Source organism: Oratosquilla oratoria, chromosome 16 (genome assembly GCF_046742065.1).
Source record: "Oratosquilla oratoria isolate Oo_2021 chromosome 16, ASM4674206v1, whole genome shotgun sequence".
In the NCBI taxonomy this organism is placed as follows: Eukaryota; Metazoa; Arthropoda; class Malacostraca; order Stomatopoda; family Squillidae; genus Oratosquilla; species Oratosquilla oratoria.
This window is the reverse complement of record NC_134792.1, coordinates 46282201-46302200: the sequence shown is the minus strand read 5'-3', so window position 1 is coordinate 46302200 and position 20000 is coordinate 46282201. Positions and strand designations below refer to the sequence as shown.

The 20000-nt window shown below is 41.5% G+C and overlaps 1 protein-coding gene across 3 annotated transcripts in view; it reads right to left on the bottom strand.

The window, feature by feature from the left end:
• The window catches only part of nwk (FCH and double SH3 domains nervous wreck), a 119608-nt gene that overhangs the window by 1991 nt on the left and 97617 nt on the right, over window positions 1-20000 (bottom strand). For all 3 annotated transcript variants that reach the window (XM_076199675.1, XM_076199677.1, XM_076199678.1), the window contains 3 exons: window positions 13492-13652; window positions 7421-7484; window positions 1-5005 (listed from right to left, as the gene is read on the bottom strand). The exon at window positions 1-5005 is cut by the window's left edge and continues 1991 nt beyond it. In XM_076199675.1, coding sequence (XP_076055790.1) covers window positions 4341-5005; window positions 7421-7484; window positions 13492-13652 — 890 coding nt within the window. In that variant the 3' untranslated portion in view covers window positions 1-4340. The remainder of the gene's footprint in view (window positions 5006-7420; window positions 7485-13491; window positions 13653-20000) is intronic.

Sequence of the window (20000 nt, the reverse complement as noted above, 5' to 3'; positions counted from 1 at the left end):
ACGAAACAAAAATCGTACACATTCATGTCTTTACTAAGGCAAAGGCTATATTTACTTTAGTCGTACACATACATATACATTTTTATTTATATATTAATCTTTACACACGCACACACACACACGCGTCCATGCACATGCACACAAACGCATATATATGCATACATATACTCATGATAAGCCATTGGGGGCTGCTGCGGTCGGTCATGCATAGTAGACTACAAATATCAGCGTTAGATGAAGGCCGATAGGTGACAAACTCCGTCACTTAGGAGTCCAAGATAGAAATAGAAAGAGACCCGCATACTCGCCCAGTATTGCTATGCCCTAGTCAGTTCAAGAGAAATAAACTTCTTCTTTATAATCCAGGTCACAAAATTAAGTTAATATGAACACAGGTGGACAGTCTTACAGATACAGGAGACTAGATTTAGCAGTAATGCCTGTCTAAGTGAAATCAAACAGTGCGTGATATTAAACCTAACACGCCAATTTTGAGCGTGAGGAAAATAGAACAGAACACGATGCATGATTCACAATATCTAGAAAGTCGATCGAATGGGAAATCAGTTGTGTTTCGAAACACAGACAAAGATTCTGACTAGCAAATGCGACTTTCCGATTCGACGGGCTGGATCTACAGCAGACCTTGTGGAACTGCGTGCAGGCTCCGGAGAACCCACCAAATCTGATTTCCCTCCTTCCCCTCCTTAGAGAGTATTACTTTATTGGGTATCCCTCATATCCTATAGGATGAGCGACAACAAAGATAAGGAAGTCAAAGAATAAGGACATCAGAGTCGGAGAACAAGGCCTTAATAACTTCTTGGCCTCAAGTCTTGTTGTACAGAAAGCTTTGGTCCAACGGTTGATAGCAAAGAGAAATCGGGAGGCGACAGCTATATAGACTTCCCCGAAGCATTCAGTATTGGAACAACGGTAGGAAACTGGATAACTTTGGTCCAAACATCTCCGGGTGATAGCAAAAGAGACATCGAAAAGACTGCAGCTAATATACCTTTCTTCCACCCGAAGTACTCTATATTTGAACAGCGGTTGGAACTGGATACGCCGTTGGATGGTTCTTATTGCGGACTGTAGTTTACCAGCGCTTCTATATATCTATATTGGATGGTCGATTGCTATGAGGGGACCTTGACTCTACCGTTTCTGAGATCTGCTGTGGTTGTGATGTCTTTGTTGTGTTATGATCGATTGCTAATGCATGCATTTTTGTTTTTATGATCGCGGTTTTTATGAAGCGCTTATGTATGGGTATGTGTGTGTATGTGTGAGTGTGTATGTGTGTGTGTGTATGTGTGTTTGTGTGTGTGTGTGTAAATGATATAGTAATATAGGCTAGTAGTTTTAGGACATGCTCTCGAGTGACCATGATATATTGCTCTAACTGATGTTAAGGTGAGGTTACACTGTACCAACCAAAGACGGGGTCAGCTTCAACAAGAGCCATTATTCCTCTAGGGTTTCCCCTAGACACACCAACGCCAACTATCGAGATAAACCGCACCATCGCGAGTTGTTGTCGAATTGCATGTCCATCTCAACCAATAGTAAACAACCCGCGAGAGAAGAACTCAATTTTCCGCGTCTCCCAACCCGCTGTCAACATGCCTTCCGCGGTTGGAAGACACGTCATCCGCGAAAGGAGAACTCCAATTTCCGCGTCATGGACTTTCCACTCCCAGTCGTGTGAATTCTATAATGAGGCCTTACAGAATAAGACCAAAACTAACATGAACGTGGGTCATATCATGCAGCCATGGTATAGCGAACAATCATGCATGTAACAATCTAGTTGAAAAGTTTATCCTAAGAGGATATACATACATTTCATGTATCACATAAAATGCATTAAGAACGAGTTACGGGTGTCCTACAGATACTAAGAAACGACGTTTTCTTTCTCTAACCCTGTGAGTCTAACTGCAGATCTCACATTAACGATATCAAGATTTACAGGTAGGTCAGACACGGTGACTAGTAGGGGTAACCATATTTTGACCGCTGGGGGAAAACTTTTCATCTATTTGAATGCTACAAAAATTCTTGGAATGGATTCAGTATTATGCACAAGTAGTCTTTAATATGATTTTCGCACGCCGGGGGAAAATTTTCCAGTTCATCTAAGAAATCATAGAATTAAGTCAAACTCGTGTGATTTAAGTCTGTAATAGCTGTAGGATCTAACCAAAAAAAGTACTCAATGTAGCCCTACCTTCACAGCTGCTTTGAATGTAGATAATGTATTCGCATCATGTTCCATGTTTCATTTAGAGGTGTTACAGAAATAATACTGTGTGGTCTTATGTGTTGGTGTGGAGAGGATGAACTTTTTGTACGTTTATGTGATCTTTTGTTCATCTTTCCATACTCATCCGCCAAGAAGCGCACGCACCTGAGTTCATATTTTTGTTCTGTAAACTCACACATGCATTTTGTATACACATGCTTTACATGCATACCATAACTATGATGAGTTAGATGTGCAGTGTGTGCACAGAAGTACAGACTACTCGTCAGTTTAGATGTGTCATTAATACTGCATTGTAATGTCTATCATTGGTACATTGATCTCTCCCTATTTGAATTACATGGTGATCACACGTGTGTGTATATTTACCTAGTATCTTACGGGAAGGGGAGCTATGCTCTTGGTGTGTGTGTGTGTGTGTGTGTGTGTGTGTGTGTGTGTGTGTGTGTGTGCGCGCGCGCGCGAGTGTATTTTCTGTTCAAGCAGATCTGTCAGCGGTGGCTCCGCCCATTTTATGTGCTCACCTCTCATTGGACAATGTCCAGGTGTGTGAGCATTCATTGAAGACTCATATACTCCTAATTTTGACGACCACACCCTGTGTTGTCATTACGGTACAGGAAGTTTCATATTTCTTAGGATAAAAGCTTGAACTAAGCACCATCAATTTTTGAAGGCTTGGATAGCTTTGAATCATTATCGTCAAAGCTTATGACTGACCATTGCTGCTCTAGCATTCAAAACTTTTGAGCAAACGTGGTGGTTTAAGCGTTTTGCATTGGAAAAAAAAAACATGAACTACGATGTCTCTATGGGTTGAGATAATTTGACGCTGCAAATAGGAGCATAAGTATTTCTCAGAAATGCATGAGAATTACAGTCTTTTTTTTTTGTGATCAGCGAGCACATGAAAGGGGCAAGGCAGGATGTCATTGACCTGTCACAGCGCACGGTACATAAGCGTCTTAGTCCCATCATGGAAGATAAAGTTAGAAAATGGGTCTCCCTACTTGTTCTAAAAACCTTCCCGACTATTTCTTCGATGGTTATTTTACATTTAAAAGAAATCAACCTCAAGTTGTGAGAATCCAGTTATTCCTCCCTTTTGATCGGTTTCTACGATTCGCTGCATTATTGTTTTGTGTGGAGATGACTTCGAGGCAGTTCGAAGAGCAAGTGGACAAAGTATCAAGGTCCCCCAACGAATCCTGCCCTTCTCTCTTTCTTCTTTTTTTTTTTAATGTTTTTATATGAAAAACGTTAAACAATCTGAAACCTGAACATAGCTAACAGTCTTACTCTAATATGAACACCATGCGACAGACATCCCTCATGAGCGTTCGAGTATGGTTTTAATTGTCCTGCCAGAGAGGTTGTGTGTGTGCGTTGTCATGTCCAGCTTGGGACTCCTTATTCTTATTCTCTTTGGTAACTTTATTGCCATATCAAAGACTGGTTCCCTGGGGCTTTGGCGTACTACCTCTGAAGAAAGTGAAATGGTTATCATCGAAGTATACGAGAGTATGATCTCAAGTTAAACTTTTCAAAAGCGTGTTACGGTACGGTTGCAAATTTGATCTCAGAGATTACATTTCTGAAGCCAATCAAATTTGATCTAGAACGAGTAGCATGAACATGGGAAAAAAGATCCATTTCGATCCATTTAGTAGTCATCACACATCCTTCCCTAGCTCTCCATGAACCGCAAGACCAGCGTCGCTGCAACATTCCCTCTCCTTCATCCATCTACAGCAGTGTGAATATTTTGCCTGACACTTAATTCCCCAGGGAAACCGATTGGAGTAGTCTTCGCTGTCCTCGTAGCTACTGCCACTCCTCTATGGTTCCATTCTGCTCCATTTTTTGATAACCGAAAATCGTCCTTCTTGCGGTTCTTCACTTTTAAGTTTCTTTCATACTACGATCATGGGAGTTGACTCGATTTTGACCCCTCCACCAGGAGCGGCATTATCGTTATTTCAATTGTCATACCACTCTCCCGCCTTAAACATACGTGAATTAATCTTAAGAAGGCTTAGTGTGTATTTCTTTAGTTTCTGTTTTGTATTTCCTAAGCATTGGATTCTTTTATCCTCTCCAAAGTCTTTAGCTTTTCAGGATCGAGCTCGATAGGCCCCTCGCTAGGACTTGGAGACTTGGGTGTTGGGGACTGGTCCGAGGTTTCATCACTCGGACTCTCCACGCTTCTCTTCTCCTCTTTATCCTCACTAAGCGTCTTCTTAGGTAGTTTCGCTGCTTGCGTCTCGCCCGCACCTTTCCCTTCTCCCCCAGCTGTAGTCACCGTCTCAGAAGCTGCTGCAGTATCTTTAGGTCCTGACGCAGGAGCTGGTGCAGGAGCTGGAGGTGGTGGTGGTGGTGCTGCTGGGGCTACTGGGGCTGCTGGGGCTGCTGGGGCTGCTGGTGCTGCTGGTGCTGCTGGGGCTGCTGGGGCTGCTGGTGCTGCTGGGGCTGCTGGTGCTGCTGGGGCTGCTGGTGCTGCTGGGGCTGCTGGTGCTGCTGGGGCTGCTGGGGCTGCTGACGCGGCAACGGCGGCGGCCTTGTCCAGGATGACAGCCTCACCCTCGCATTCTGCCCTCTCGGCCTCGGGTTGGACTTCGGCTGGCTCCTGGTCGGCCTCTACCCGGGAGTCCTCCTCTCCTGCGGCAGCGATCTCGCCTTCGGAGTTCTCGACCATCGGGGTTGCGGCTGTGATGATGATCTGCGCCACGCCCAGATCTGCAAAATGCGGACGATTTTAGAACACGCTTTTCTTGAGCTATCTGTCTATCCATCTACCTATCTACGCATTATCCTTATGACAGCGGTAAGAGTTGTCTCTACCCATTGGGGAGAGGTACGAAGAGGTAACCCACAGCATCAACGAGTTATGCTAGAGGAAATCAATCTTCCTCTTGGGCTACTTCCAGAGGTCCTCCACCCCCTAATAAGATGTGTTGCCTAATATGGGCTCATTTGACCTGAGTATAGTGTGGTGATCACAGCGAAATATACTTAAGTGTACCCTATTTGTCCTGTTGACCTGGGCCTTTGATTGGTGCGTAGGTGTTGGAACAGGTCAAGGAGCTATGAGTACTGTATACAATATTCGTTCATGCAGGTGTAGTTGAGAGATAGTACTATGTATCACGTGTTAGTGGGTGTTATAGTGTTGGATGCGTTTAAGTGCTGGTGGGTAGTCTTTGATGTTGTGTGAGGGATACCGTGATGTTTACGGAGAGGCACGTATGTGCGTGCCATGTGTGTGTGTGTGTGCCCTGAGAATGTGACCTATTTTAACGTGAAACGTTCTTGTTACTTTATCCTTAAAACTGACAAAGATGAAGGCATTACAAAATATTCATGTATGTGGGTGGGTGTGGGTGTGTCCTCAGACTGTGGTCTATATCAATGTAAAGCGCCTTTGTTACTGTATCCTCCAATTTGACAGATAAAGGCATTACGAAATATGAAGAGGGAATATGTGAAATACTTGCACAACATTAAACTATAGCTATGAGCAAAGTCTAAGCCACAATATGCTAGACGAGGAAGAAATGACTCCGAAAAAGGATGCTGAAATGTCATATATATATATATATGTATATATCTCATTAAACCAATCTTATGCTCATTCGACAAACATTAGATAAGCAGAAATTGTCGAGTTATTCATTTCCTAGTGCTAAAGGAAAATTAAGACATTATTCCATTACTCTGTGTTTATAGGCATAGGTGGGCTATTGCAATCTCTGTAGCCTTATCCTTTATGCACTAAACTTAACTATGGCTAATTGAGACAACAAGCATTGTGCTTATGGCAAGCGGTCTACTGAGCAAGATACATCCAAGTAGATTTGACGGGTGATCAATCACATCGATGGGCGGTCCGCAAACTGGTGCAAACACAGCCTGACAATAAGCCACAGTGTCTAAGTATGCCTACTTTTTGAGACGAACGCCAGTGCCTGGAGTGTGTGTGCAGACATACAAACTGGCGGTCCAAAACACCAGCGCAGAAAACAAAACTGGTACTAAAAGCAACAATGTGTGAGGGTAGGCACGTGTCTCACTTATGGGTCGTGGGCCAGAGAATGAGGGCGCCCCTCAAGTTGGGCATTAGGGGGAAATGCAGGGGAGGTTTCAGAGTAGCAGCTCCTCGGACTTCCTTATGGGATTTGACTTACCTTTTGGGGGTATTACTTACAGTCACATAAGGGGAAGTAATTAATTCTTATCGCTTTTTGGGAGCTATCCATACCAAGTCTGCTTGACGGGAGAAAAAATGAAAAAGGAAGAAACAAACACTCTTACACGCAAACATACATACATACACACACACACACACACAGACACACACACACACACGCACACACACACACACACACAAACACACGCACACACACACACAAACACACACAATATACGTATGTGTGTATCTGTATATTCATGTACACTGTATATGTATATATATGTCATTCATATGAATTACGTATATATATCCATGTGTATGTATGTATGTATGTATGTATGTATGTATGTATGTATGTATGTATGTATTTATATATGTATGTATGTATATATGTATGTATATATGTATGTATGCATGTATGTATGTATTTATGTATATATGTATATGTGTATGTATGTGTGTATGTATGTATGTATATATGTATGTATGTATGTATGTATGTATGTATGTATATATGTATGTATGCATGTATATATGTATTTATGTATATATGCATATGTGTATATAAGTATGTATGTATATATATGTATGTCTTTATGCATGCATGTATGCATGTATGTATTTATGTATGCATGTATGTATGTATGCTTGTACATATATATACATATATATATATATATATATATATGTATGATGTAAGCGGAATAGGAAACACAGGAGTCTTAGTCTTGAGTTTATTCATGCGAAACTAGTCAGGAATAAACTCAAGACTAAGACTCCTGTGTTTCCTATTCCGCTTACATCAACCTGTCAGAATGTCTCAATATATATGTATGTATGTATGTGTGTGTGTTTGTGTGTGTAAATGCCTAAGGGCGTGTGTGTATACTCGCATGAACATCCCGGAATCTCGAAAGGCCTCGAGACACTCTCCGCCAAGACGACCACAAACAAAAACTCACTCGGTGGCTGTTCCCAGGGCTTCTGGTCGCTGCGGCTAGACGTCGCTGTTTTCGTGCTAGAGTCCTGCAGGATAAAGGGATAGACAACATAAAATGTGAGTGCGTGAAAAAAAGAGGATACCTCCTTTCTCGTGGGAAGGAGCCCCATGTGTCCAACTCAAGCAATAATATTATAGTAGTCTTTTTGTCTATTTCAGTGATATTCAGTAAAATGGATCCAACCTTTCAGGGAATTCAGTGGATATGCTCTTGTTTAAACAAAACAATTCACTAAATATACTCTATACTACTGCTACTACTAATAATAGTAGTAGTAATAATAGTAGTAGTAGTAGTAATAGTAGTAGTTTCTATTTTTTCTCCTAACTAGTTACCCCAACCTCAATAGTTACCCCTTACTTCTGCGATTCCAACCCTCTGCAGTTTTCACTGTGTTTCCACGTTCATTTCGATGACGATGTAGTATGTAGGCTACTTTATGGTTGCCACTTGAATTTCGACTATTTCCTTCTTACCAGAGTTACAGGTCTCTCCAGTCTACGCCTTTGCACTTGAACTTTCGATTGTTTTGTCTGTTTCTTCTATTAGCGGATAAGTCTTTTTTTCTAGGTCAGACAAGTTCATCCTTTTTCAAGTGACACTTTGCGAGCTAATATTTTTTCTTTTTCTAATTTCAGTTCTTTGCTTATTATTACGGTCGTTTCTTAGTTGAAGAAGGAAATAACCAAGAACTGGTTTACCAAATGAGTAGTTAACGAATGGAATAGACTTAGTAACCATGTACTGAGCACTGAAACAATTGGCTGTTTTTAGACACGATTAGAGGACTTTATGGATAGGTATGACAGGTGGTAAGGAACATGGAACTGCCTAATGTAGGCCTTATGGTCTCTTTCGGATTCCTTCATTCTCATGTTCGTGTGTTCCTTGTTTCAGAGCACTTCTCTCCCTTTGTCCCTTTCTATCTTTTCTCCAAACATGAAACCTATTTTCATTACTTCTCGTTTTGTATCTTCCCACCTCGTCTGAATTTACTGTGGACATTATGTCAAATTAATTATCTTTCATTTCTTTTTCAAACTCGAAAAATTTGGAGTAAATTATATGAAGGGGGTTTGCTTTCTTTTCCGATGTCTAGGGCTTTCTCTCATCCCATACACCTTCAAACTCTCTAAGTTGCTCTACTATCTACTTGGTCATATGCCTCTTCCATTAAGCCACATGAATATATTTTCCCACCCTTGTACTTTTTCTATCAGAACAGAGACGGAACCTTACGAGTATAGCTTCATTATATTACATTTAGGTACAACATCCAAATCCCCATTACATATCCCCGACTACCTTTATCTCACTTTCGCTATTTAGTCCACAGCAGAATCTCTCCCTCTTCTTTTCCTTATCCGCATGTCCTGTCGACGCACCCAGCCCAGCAAAAGAAACACCATATATGAGAACGGAGCTTTTATAAGTACGACTTTTTGCTTATTAGAGATTTATCAATTGCATGCTAAACTTGCACATGTACTTGATAAAGCTGTTAACAAGCGAAACGTCAATTCCAACATGACCCAAACTAATCTTGATTACACACATCCGTGTCCCTAGCATGTTCCCCCCAATCTCCTTCGTAAACATAACTGCGCCTTCTTCCATGACGGTTTTGTACTCATCTTCCGACCTCACGTCCTTCCATCATCCCTTGTCGCCTTTCCTTTCCTGTGTTTCTCTCTAAGCTCGATTTGGTTTCTTTCATAACAAAAGCACACCTTCCCCACACGAGACACTCCATAACCTATCTCGTCCTTAAACCCCATCTATTTATGATTCTCTCCTTTTTCGGTGTTTCTCCTCTCACTCTCTCACTCTTGGCACATGAATATTCTTAAAGTGCATAAAGTTATTCTAACAAGTTCAAAACCCAGACAAGAATTTAAAGTTCGTTAGGATATTGAAATTACGAGCAAATATTTCCATTCTAGAAAAATGTAGCGTCAAAGCCATATCTAGAAACTTGTTCCCTAGAGCCAGTGATCTAGGTGGACTTTTTTTTATTTAAGTCTGGCGGTGACGTAACTATGTACCCACACTAAAAATCAGGGCATAAGACTACAGAATACAAAACATACGGGCTAGTCTCAATTAAACTTGTCCCTGACGAGGTATCAACAATGCCATTTAATACATCTTAACTGACAAGCGAGTGGATGTTCTAACTCATTGGTAAGATAGACTGAATATCCCACTATCGAAGAAAAGAAAGATGTTTGAAGATACGTATATTGCGATCACTAACTGTGATTCACTTCAGTGTGGTTACAAAGGGTGGGTTAACTTATATAATTTATATATATATATATACATATATATATATAATATATATAATATATACATATGTATATATATATATATATATATATGTATTGTATATATATGTATATATATATGTATATATATATATGTATATATATATGTATATATATATATATATATATATATATATATATATATATATATATATACCTCCCCCATGTCCCTTTATGTATCTCCTCTTAGTATACATAACTTATCCCACTTTTTGTAAAACCACGCTGGAGTATCACAATTAGTGATCGCAGTATATGTATCTTCAAATATCTTTCTTTTCTCCGATAGTAAGATATTCAGTACATCTTGTCTGCTTCTACAGCTCTTCTGAATTTTTTCCCTCGCAGGGAGTGACATAGCATACTTGATACTGCTACTGTTCTAAAACTTCTCCATCTATACCTGTTGATACTACAAATATTTTACCAAAAGTGTTGCTGTCCAGTTTTTCTCTATGAAATCCACTTGTCACCATCTCTTCGACCACACATTACCTTCCTCTAATTCAATATTTTACAGGTTTGTGCTACGCCACCACCTCTACACTACTTCGGTGCTGCGTCTTTCCTCTACAGCAAAAATCGAGCTGCCTGCTGAACAGGCCGGCTTAACAAGGGGGACTTCTACTGCACCAAAATGATGTCTACAGGTTTTTTTTCTTCTTCACCTGGTCTTCCTGTTCCTCTGGGAAAGAACACTGAGGTGGCGGAGGTGGGAAGGGCTCGTCGTCGAAGGATGCAACCCAAGTGTCGTCGGGATAGGGGGGAGAACTTTCCATGTAGTCCGGGTGGTGGACCTCAAACACTCCGGAGCTGTTGATGACTGGTTCCCCTGGCTCTGAGCTCGGGCCCCGCGCACCGAAGTCTTCCCCTTGCCCGGCACCGCCGTCCACGTCGTCATCCGCATGTTCCGATACTTGGGGAACATCTTCAGGTATATCGCATTCTTCGCTACGGACTTCTCTGTCGACGTTATCGGCGGTTTGTACATTGTCTTCATCCTCAGCATCTTCACAAGCACACTCCTCCTGTCCCTCCTCCTGCTCTTTCTCCTCTTCCTCTTGCTCCTCCTTCACCTCCTCCTCCTCCTCTTCTTCCCCCTCCTCCTCCTGTTCTTCCTTCTCCATATTATCTGTTTCTTCTAGCTCTTCCTGCTCCTTCGTCTCCACATTTTCTGTTTCTCCCTCCATAGTAATACTTTCTGCCTCCTTCTCCTCCTCCTTTTCCCACCCCACATCAAACTCACCCTTTTCCTCTGGAAGCTATAAAAAATCAAGATGGCGTGATGAAAACACAACAAAATGTGTAAGGAAAACAGTAAGTAGATGAAGTGACTAAAAATACAATAAATGGTCGAAATGACTAAAAAGAAAAACGTTAATGTAAAAAATAAGGCATGAAATAAGTTCTAAAATAGGTTCTCCATAAATGTATCTCTTGATATATTTTCTACCAGTGATAACTCAACCTGTTTTATTTCTATTACTGTGACTACGATCAGTAACCTTGATGAAGTTATCCTTTTCCTTTTCATTCTTATGCAACATTTTCTACTAGTACGATCTGTGTTGTAGCTGCTTCCTCCATTGTTATTTTCATACGGTCTATCTCCTCTCCAGTTAAAACTTATGCTATTACTAGTTCGTGCTTTAACCAAAGCCTCTAGTCAATTTATTTTCTGTTGTAGAAGCTCTTTTCAAGCTCATGGTAATATATCTCTGCCGTAGATGTCTTGTTTCTGCCTCTTCTGATATTTGTGTTGATTTGCCTGCTGAGGTAGCGTCAGTACTTTTGTCGCTTGTACTGCTGCTTGTGTCATTATCATTACTTGTGATCCTACCAGTTCAGTTGCAAACATAGAATTCAATCTTCTTGTGGATGTGTATAGGGCCCAATCCTTTGTCCCAAGAGGTTCCTGTATATGCCAACATATAACTATCCGAAGTGTTTATTATCTATGTATGAGTGTACCTGCCCCCACCAGAATAACATAATATTGAGAAACATGTACATTGGGTAAATACTGTACTACATGAATGATAATTATCTTTTTCATATTTGCTACGATAAGCCTGTTTTCCAACATAGACAAATGAAAAAGTCTATCTAAATTTATCACAATAAAGTCATAATAGTTGAAATAATTAAAATTTGCATTATGGATAAAGTGCGCAGTACAAAAATTACTATATTTTGATAGTAAGCTCTACAACAAAAATATGCACACGCAATACTGCTTTATAAAACTATACAAATAAGCTCATTTTTCTATGGTTATTGTATGTTCAATTGGCCAGAACAAAAACACGACTATTCTCTTAAAATCTAAATATAAATATAATAGTTGGCAACTTGGAGAAGTGAATGGATTTTATCTTAGTTGTTGATACCTATTTACATGACCTTAGAAAACTACTTCAAATTGCATCCCCCACTAGTCTTTTTTTAAAATATCGACACAGAAATGAACTGGTCCATTATGTTAAAAGATATTTATATGATATATCTCCATAAAGTTTTATGTAAGACTCCTATTCATTATTAAAGAGAGAGATGAAAACAATTGCCTGCCGAACGAGACAGATATGACGTCATGTCGAATGTTAATTGTCGGCCATGAGAGTAGAGATTTGTAGAAAAATTGGCATATGCAATTATCGAAACGATCTGTAACTGAGCTGTGCAATGCAAATATTCACCCAAATTAAATATTTCGTATTTATTATGAAATCATATAAAATTGATTGGAAACTAACAACAAAAGAGAAAGTTATAAGACTCCCCCATATTCAATCTCGTTGTGTGAACATTAAGACGTCATTATGATTACTGTCGTGTTTATATTCTGGTCAACTGAACATATATACATACATACATACACAAACATACACACATACATAGATACATACATGCAGAGTACATACATTCATGTTTATGTGCATATATAATTTCAGGTATTGATTTTTCACTCTGTCATAACAATCAGAGTAGTATTCACGGTTCCTAAATAATGTTATTGGCACTCTCTGTTTACTCTACATGCGAGTGTCTTTGTTTGTTTGTTTATTTATTTACTTATTCATTTATTCATTCCTTTATCTATTTATATATATACATTTATTTTGCTCTTCATTATTATGATTATGATTATTATTATCAGTATCATTTTTACTATCATTTCTTTATGTCCTTGAATCTTAATTATATCTAGTCACTTATTTATTTATTTATTTGTGTATTCTAATCTATTTATGGGCTCCAGATGAAAACATGTATAAGTTTAGATATAAGGTACAAACACAAGTACATTTTTTATATCATCATCTACATATGAACAGGCTATTTCCACGTTTGGCAATTATGTGTTTTTATCTTTCGTTTTTTCTTTTTTCTTTTTTTTAGGAGGGGGGGGGTCCCGTTGCTCTGTATTGGTCCCAACCCCATCTCCGTCATTTTGTATTTATCAGCAATAGATTCTAAAACCAGTTTAGTCATTTCATAAGTAAATTTTCTTGATATCTTGCTGGATCAAACACGAACCATTGCCCTTGTATGCGCATGTGCATGTGTGTATAGGCGTGCGTGCATATGTACGCATACATGTATCTATCTATCTATATATATATAAACGTCTACACCACACCTTCACCGACACACACACACATACACACACACACACACGCACCGACAAGACGAATCCCTTACCTCCTGGTTGGAGACATCTGGAGAGGAGACGAGTTCTCCGTACTGGGGGTCCTTCTCCGTATCACTATCTGGAGATGAGGAGAACTGGCGGTGATACTTGCCTTGCTGCTCACTGCTCAGCTCCAGTTCGAAGTTAGGCGGGTCGTAAGTATAGGAGGTGACTGCAAGGACCGTGGGTAAGGACTTTAGCTCCCGGAGCATCTGGCGCGGGTAGGCCGGACGGGCGGGCGGCAGCGTCGCGGTCAAGGGGGAGGTCGTGGTGGTGGTGGTGGGCGGGTGGGCGGGTTTGGTGGTAGTGGTTGGTGATGGTATGGAGGCGGTTGGGGTGATGGTTCCGGGTGAGGATGGTGGGCTAGGTTGTTGGGTGGAATGAAGCCCGTTCTTTTAGCGGGGAGAGGTTGTTGTGGGCGCTGGGCTTGGGATTGGGGGAGGATGGGGAGGATAGGGTGGATGGGGAGGAAGACAGCGGCGAGGTGGGTGGATAGGATATTGAAAGGAAAGGGAAAAGAGGACGGAGGAGGAGGAGGAGGAGAAGGACGAAGAGGAGGTTGATGATAAAGAGAACAAGGAAGAAGAGGAGGAGGAGGAGGAGGAGGAGGAGGAAGACCAGGGATATATGAAGGTGGCGAAGGAGGGGAGGAAGGAGAGGAGAAACGAGGAGAGGGTGAAGAAGGTGAGGAGGAGGAAGGTGGGAATAAACAGAAGGGCAAGGAGAAAGGAGGGGAGGGGGAAGATGGAAAGGAAAAGACGGAGGAGGAAGATGAGGAGGGAGGAGAGAATGAAGGAGAGGAAGAGGGAGGAGAGGAGGACAAGATGACAAAGAAGAGGAAGGGAAGGAGGAGGGAGGATGAGCAGGATGAAGAGAAGAAAGGATAAAAATGGAAGGAGGAGGAGGAGGAGGAGGAGGAGGGAGGGGGAGGAGGAGGAAGAAAAAGAGGGAGGGAAAGAGGAAGGAGAGGATAAGGAAGAAAATGTAGGGCAAAAGGAACGAGATGAGGAGGAAGGAGAGGAAGAGAAGGAGTAGGAAGAGGAGGAGGAAAAAGAGAGGATGGGATAGAGAAGGGAGGTGAGGAGGATGGAAAGGAGGAAGACGAAAAGGAGGAGGATAGAGAGGAAGACGAAGAGGAGGAGGAGGAGGAGGAGTAAGAGGAGTAGAAGGAAGAGGGGAAGGAAGAGAAGAAGAAAGAAGACGAGGAAGAAGAAAGAGAGGGTGGGATAGAGAAGGGAGGTGAGAAGGGAGCAAGGAGGAGGACGAAAAGGAGGAGTATAGAGAGGAAGACGAAGAGGAGGAGGAGGATGAAGAGGAGGAGTAGAAAGAAGAATGGGAAGGAAGAGGGGAGGAAAAGGAGGAGGAAGAGGAGTAGGAGGAGGAGGAGGAGAAGTTTAAGGAAGAGGGGAGGAAAAGGAGGAGGAGGAGGAGGAGGAAAGAGAGGAGGAGATGGAGAAAGGAGGGGAGTAGGGCGCAAAGGAAGAGGATAGAGAGGAAGACGAAGAGGAAGAGGAGGGGGAGGAGGAGGAAGAGGGTAAGGAAAATGAAGAGGTAGAGGAGGAAGAAGCAGTAAAGCAGGATGAGGAAAATGAGGACGAGAAATGGGAGAAGGAGGAGGAGGAGGAAGAGGAGGAGGAGGAGGAAGTGGGATAGGAGACGGAACTAGAGGAGGAAGCAGAGTGGGAGGTAGAGAAGGAGGAGGTGAAGGGTAGGGAAGGAGACGAGGGAGGTATGAAGAAGAGGAGGAGAAGGAAGAGGAGGAAGTGGGATAGGAGGTGGAACCAGAGGAGGAAACCGAGTGGGAGGTAGAGAAGGAGGAGGTGAAGGGTAGGGAAGGAGACGAGGGAGGTATGAAGAAGAGGAGGAGAAGGAAGAGGAGGAAGTGGGATAGGAGGTGGAACCAGAGGAGGAAGCAGAGTGGGAGGTAGAGAAGGAGGAGGTGAAGGGTAGGGAAGGAGACGAGGGAGGTATGAAGTAGAGGAGGAGGAGGAGGAAGGAAGGAAAGAAAAGGAGGGGAAGAAAGAAGGAGGAAGGACGACGGAATGTATGATGGGGAAGATGGTGAAAGAGAGGAGGACAGGAGAAGGACAAGAGAAAGAAGAGAAAGGGGAGAGGAAGAGAAGGAAGAATAGAAGGAGAAGGAAGGATGAAGGAAGAATAGTAGGAGAAGGAAGGAGAGGGAAAGGGGTAAGAAGAAACAGCAGTAAAAGGAGGAATATAAAGAGAAGGAGAAGCAAGATAGTGAAGATCGAGAAGGAGGAGGAGAGAAAAATGAGGAAGAACAGAAATGTTTTTGAAACGTCGAGAAAAAAAATGGAGATATTTTGGTGGACGAGAACAGAAAGGAAAACAATTGAGGGGAGACGAAGGCTGAAAAGCCACGAACGAGATGACTGTATAAGAGTGGAATGGATATGAGAGCCATGGGGGAGTCAGAATGAGAGTGATAATGAGAGTGAGAATAAGAGTGGGAGTGGGAGGGAAAGTAAGAAGTGTCTGTAAATAAAAATTTCCACTGGTTGGGGGATTCGGGAAAGAAAAGAAAAAATAAAGACAGGAAGAGGGTTGCGGGTGGGGTGAAGGTGAGGGGCTGAGGGGCTGAGGGGAGGGGCGGGGGAGGGGGAGGGGTTGGGGGAGGGGACGTGCCAAGGCCAGAGAAGAAACAAGGGGAGAATGAGGAAGAGAGAGAGAGATGTGGTGGGTGATGACAAGGAAACACAATGGCGGAGGATGCAACAGTGGGGAGGGAGAGAGAGACAGAGAAAGACAGACGAAGAGAGAGAGAGAGAGACAGAGAAAGAGAGAGAGAGAGAGAGAGAGGGAGAAGGAGAGAGAGAGAGAGATAAAAGGAGGAGAGGTAGAGAGAGAGAGAGATAGAGAGAGAGAGAGAGAGAGAGAGAGAGAGAGAGAGAGAGAGAGAGAGAGAGAGAGAGAGAGAGAGAGAAGGAGAGAGAGAGAGAGAAAAGGAGGAGAGGTAGAGAGAGAGAGAGAGAGAGAGAAGGAGAGAGAGAGAGAGAGAAGGGGAGAGAGAGAGAGAAAAGGAGGAGAGGTAGAGAGAGAGAGAGAGAGAGAGAGAGAGAGAGAGAGAGAGAGAGAGAGAGAGAGAGAGAGAGAGAGAGAGAGAGAGAGAGAGAGAGAGAGAGAGAGAGAGAGAGAGAGAGAGAGAGAGAGAGAGAGAGAGAAAAGGAGGAGAGAGAGAGAGAGAGAGAGGATGAGAAAAGGAGGAGAGAGAGAGAGAGGATGAGAAAAGGAGGAGAGAGAGAGAGAGAGGATGAGAAAAGGAGGAGAGAGAGAGAGAGAGAGAGAAAAGGAGGAGAGAGAGAGAGAGAGAGAGAGAGAGGAGAGAGAGAGAGAGAGAGAGAGAGAGAGACAGAGAGAGAGAGAGAGAGAGAGACGGAGATAGTTAGAGAGAGTCAGAGAGAGAATGAGAGAGTTAGAAAGAGAGAGAGAGAGTAAAGAGAGAGAAAGAAAGGTGGGAGGAGAGAGAGAGAAAGAGAGGTGGGAGGAGAGAGAGAGAGAAAGAGAGAGAGAGAGAGAGTTAGAGATAGAGAGAGATAATGATACCGAAGAAGATAACGAAGATTTAAGAGAGAGGTTAATATGTATATAGAGACAGCGAGAGAGATTTCCCTCTAGGCTTAAGAGAGTAATGACTTTTATATTTGAACCGTGGAATCAGTAGGTAAACGGATTGTGAACTACTAATAGAGTAGTGGGATGAGCATGGGTGTCTCTGGAGGTGTGAGCATGTGCTTGGTCACAGTGAGCATTGAGCATGGCTTGGGCATGTTGATAGGTCGACTATTAAGAAGAGAACAGGTAGGTTGAGCCTTGAGATTGAGATGGAAGAGTAGGTGATAATTGCATGAGAGTATTGGGACTGGCTGGGTGGGTGGTGGAACAGACACACTGAATAATGACCACAATGAAGGCGGTGAACAAACTTTTGTGTTGGGGGGATCACAAAGTGATGAGGGTAGTTCTGAAGAAGAATGGGAAGAGACTGGGGTGGGAGAACGACGGTCTGGGCGTGGGGGTGGGCGTGGGCGGGGGTCATGAGGTGGGAGAGTGATGAGGAAGGGACGATAGGTGTAGGAATGGATATAACGAAGCACTATTGACCACCAGTTTGTCTTGACGCAAATGTTTAGAATCATCACATATTTGTATCTCCAATATTTATCAGCAATATAACTTCAAAGGCGTGGACGCTTAAAGGAAAAGAAAAAGAGAAAGAAAAAACGAAGTATAAAGGAAAGAAAAAAAAAAGAGTGCAACTGGGAACATGAGCGCGGAAAGTTTACAATGAGGGAACTTTGGCGGGAACCAAACTAGTAGTGCTGGGCGAGTCTATGTTATCTGAGAGGGGAGTAAGGTACCAGATAATCGTGGGGGAAAGAAGAAGAACGACGGCGAGGCACCTGTGACACTTACTTGAGAAAGTATCACAGAAAACAGTATAGAAATCTAAGCCACGACCACGATGAGGAGCGGGTGGAGATAAAGATAATCGGAATACTTAAATATACACGATGGACGATGGTGCTACTAGTCGTCTAAAGAGGTATAGGAAAGTTATTCGTATCATACACAAATATATCGTATTTGAATGTATTTTATATGTGAATATATTCATACACATGTACACATGCGATGGTACGGTCGCACATACATGCGAACACACACTCACACACACACGCACACAAAGAAAACACACACACACACACACAAAGAAAACAGACACACACACACACACACACGCACACAAAGAAAACACACACACACACACACGCACACAAAGAAAACACACACACACACACACACACAAGCAAATAAACAAATTTCAGCATCGCAGCAATGCGAGCCGGCACTCCATCTGTGGTGCGCAAGGAGTTCTGTGTGAATGTGTGTGTGTGTGTAAGGTGACAACATTACCCATAAATCAGGTTATATACATGCTCTGAGCTTACAGAAAGTGTGTACTAGCTGTAAATCATGACCCCGACACGTCATCCAAGACCATGATGAATCACACACACGCACACAAACACTCACATACATAAACACACTCACACTCACACACACACATACATACATACATACACACACACAAACACACACACACATACGCACACACACACACACACACACACACACACACACACACACACATATATATATATATATATATATATACATGCACACACACACACACACATATACATACATATATATATATATATATACACATATATATATATATATTTGCAATAAAAACACTAGGAGCGTGTGTTCACAAATGCGTAAGTAACCACTAGGAAAAGTAAACTAACGAAGCAGAGCGCTTTCGTATAATTACATCTTCAGTGCAGATACAAAGAAGGAATTCCTTCTTTGTATCTGCACTGAAGATGTAATTATACGAAAGCGCTCTGCTTCGTTAGTTTACTTTTGCTTAAAAGTGGCAGTTGCCGACAAGATTGACTAGTTAAACACCATATGAGGACGAAGCCTTTATTTGTACGACGTTTCGCTTATTACAGCTTTTTCAAGTATTTTTTCAGGTACTTGAAAAAGTTGTAATAAGCGAAACGTCGTACAAATAAAGGCTCCGTCCTCATATGGTGTTTAACTCGTCAGTTTACTTTTCCTAGTGGTTACTTACGCATATATATATATATATATATATATATATATATATATATATATATATATATATATATATATATATACATATATATGCATACACATATATATATTTACACACACACACACACATATATATATATATATGTATGTACATATGCGTGTGTGTATATAACAACGTACACAAAGACGTATACATAAAAACACACCGACATCCACATCCTCACCCATCCACCCGATAAAATCCTTATACACACACACACACACACACACACACACGCACACACACATATATATATATATATATATATATATACATAGTATATATATACATATATATACATATATATAATATATATACATCTATATAATATATATATATATATATATTTATATATACATATATATATATATATATATATATATATATATATATATGTAAAGTGGTTAAATGGTTATAGATTTTATTCTGGATAACGCCAGACGAGTCATCACTGTAGTGGAAGAATAATTTAAATATTACAAGAAAAAGTAGAGAATTATTACCCTTAAATTCTACAATCATGTCGTGCTGTTGATGTATGGGTATCTAATGTAAATAAGAAGGCTACATTATTTAATTTTATGTACAATAATATCTAGATCTATGGCATTATATAACTAAAGACAAGGCTCATTAATTTCGAGTTCTAGAAATCCTGTTTCACAGCGTTGCACAAAAGATGAACTGATTTGAGATAATTAACCCATTCAACTCCGATGACAAGATGTCTTGTCATTTGGTCAAATAAAACAAAAAATCATAAAACACCAAAATGTTTGATCAAACACCAGAAAAATATGACGTCAGTCCTCGCTTCGCTGCGAGCGAAGC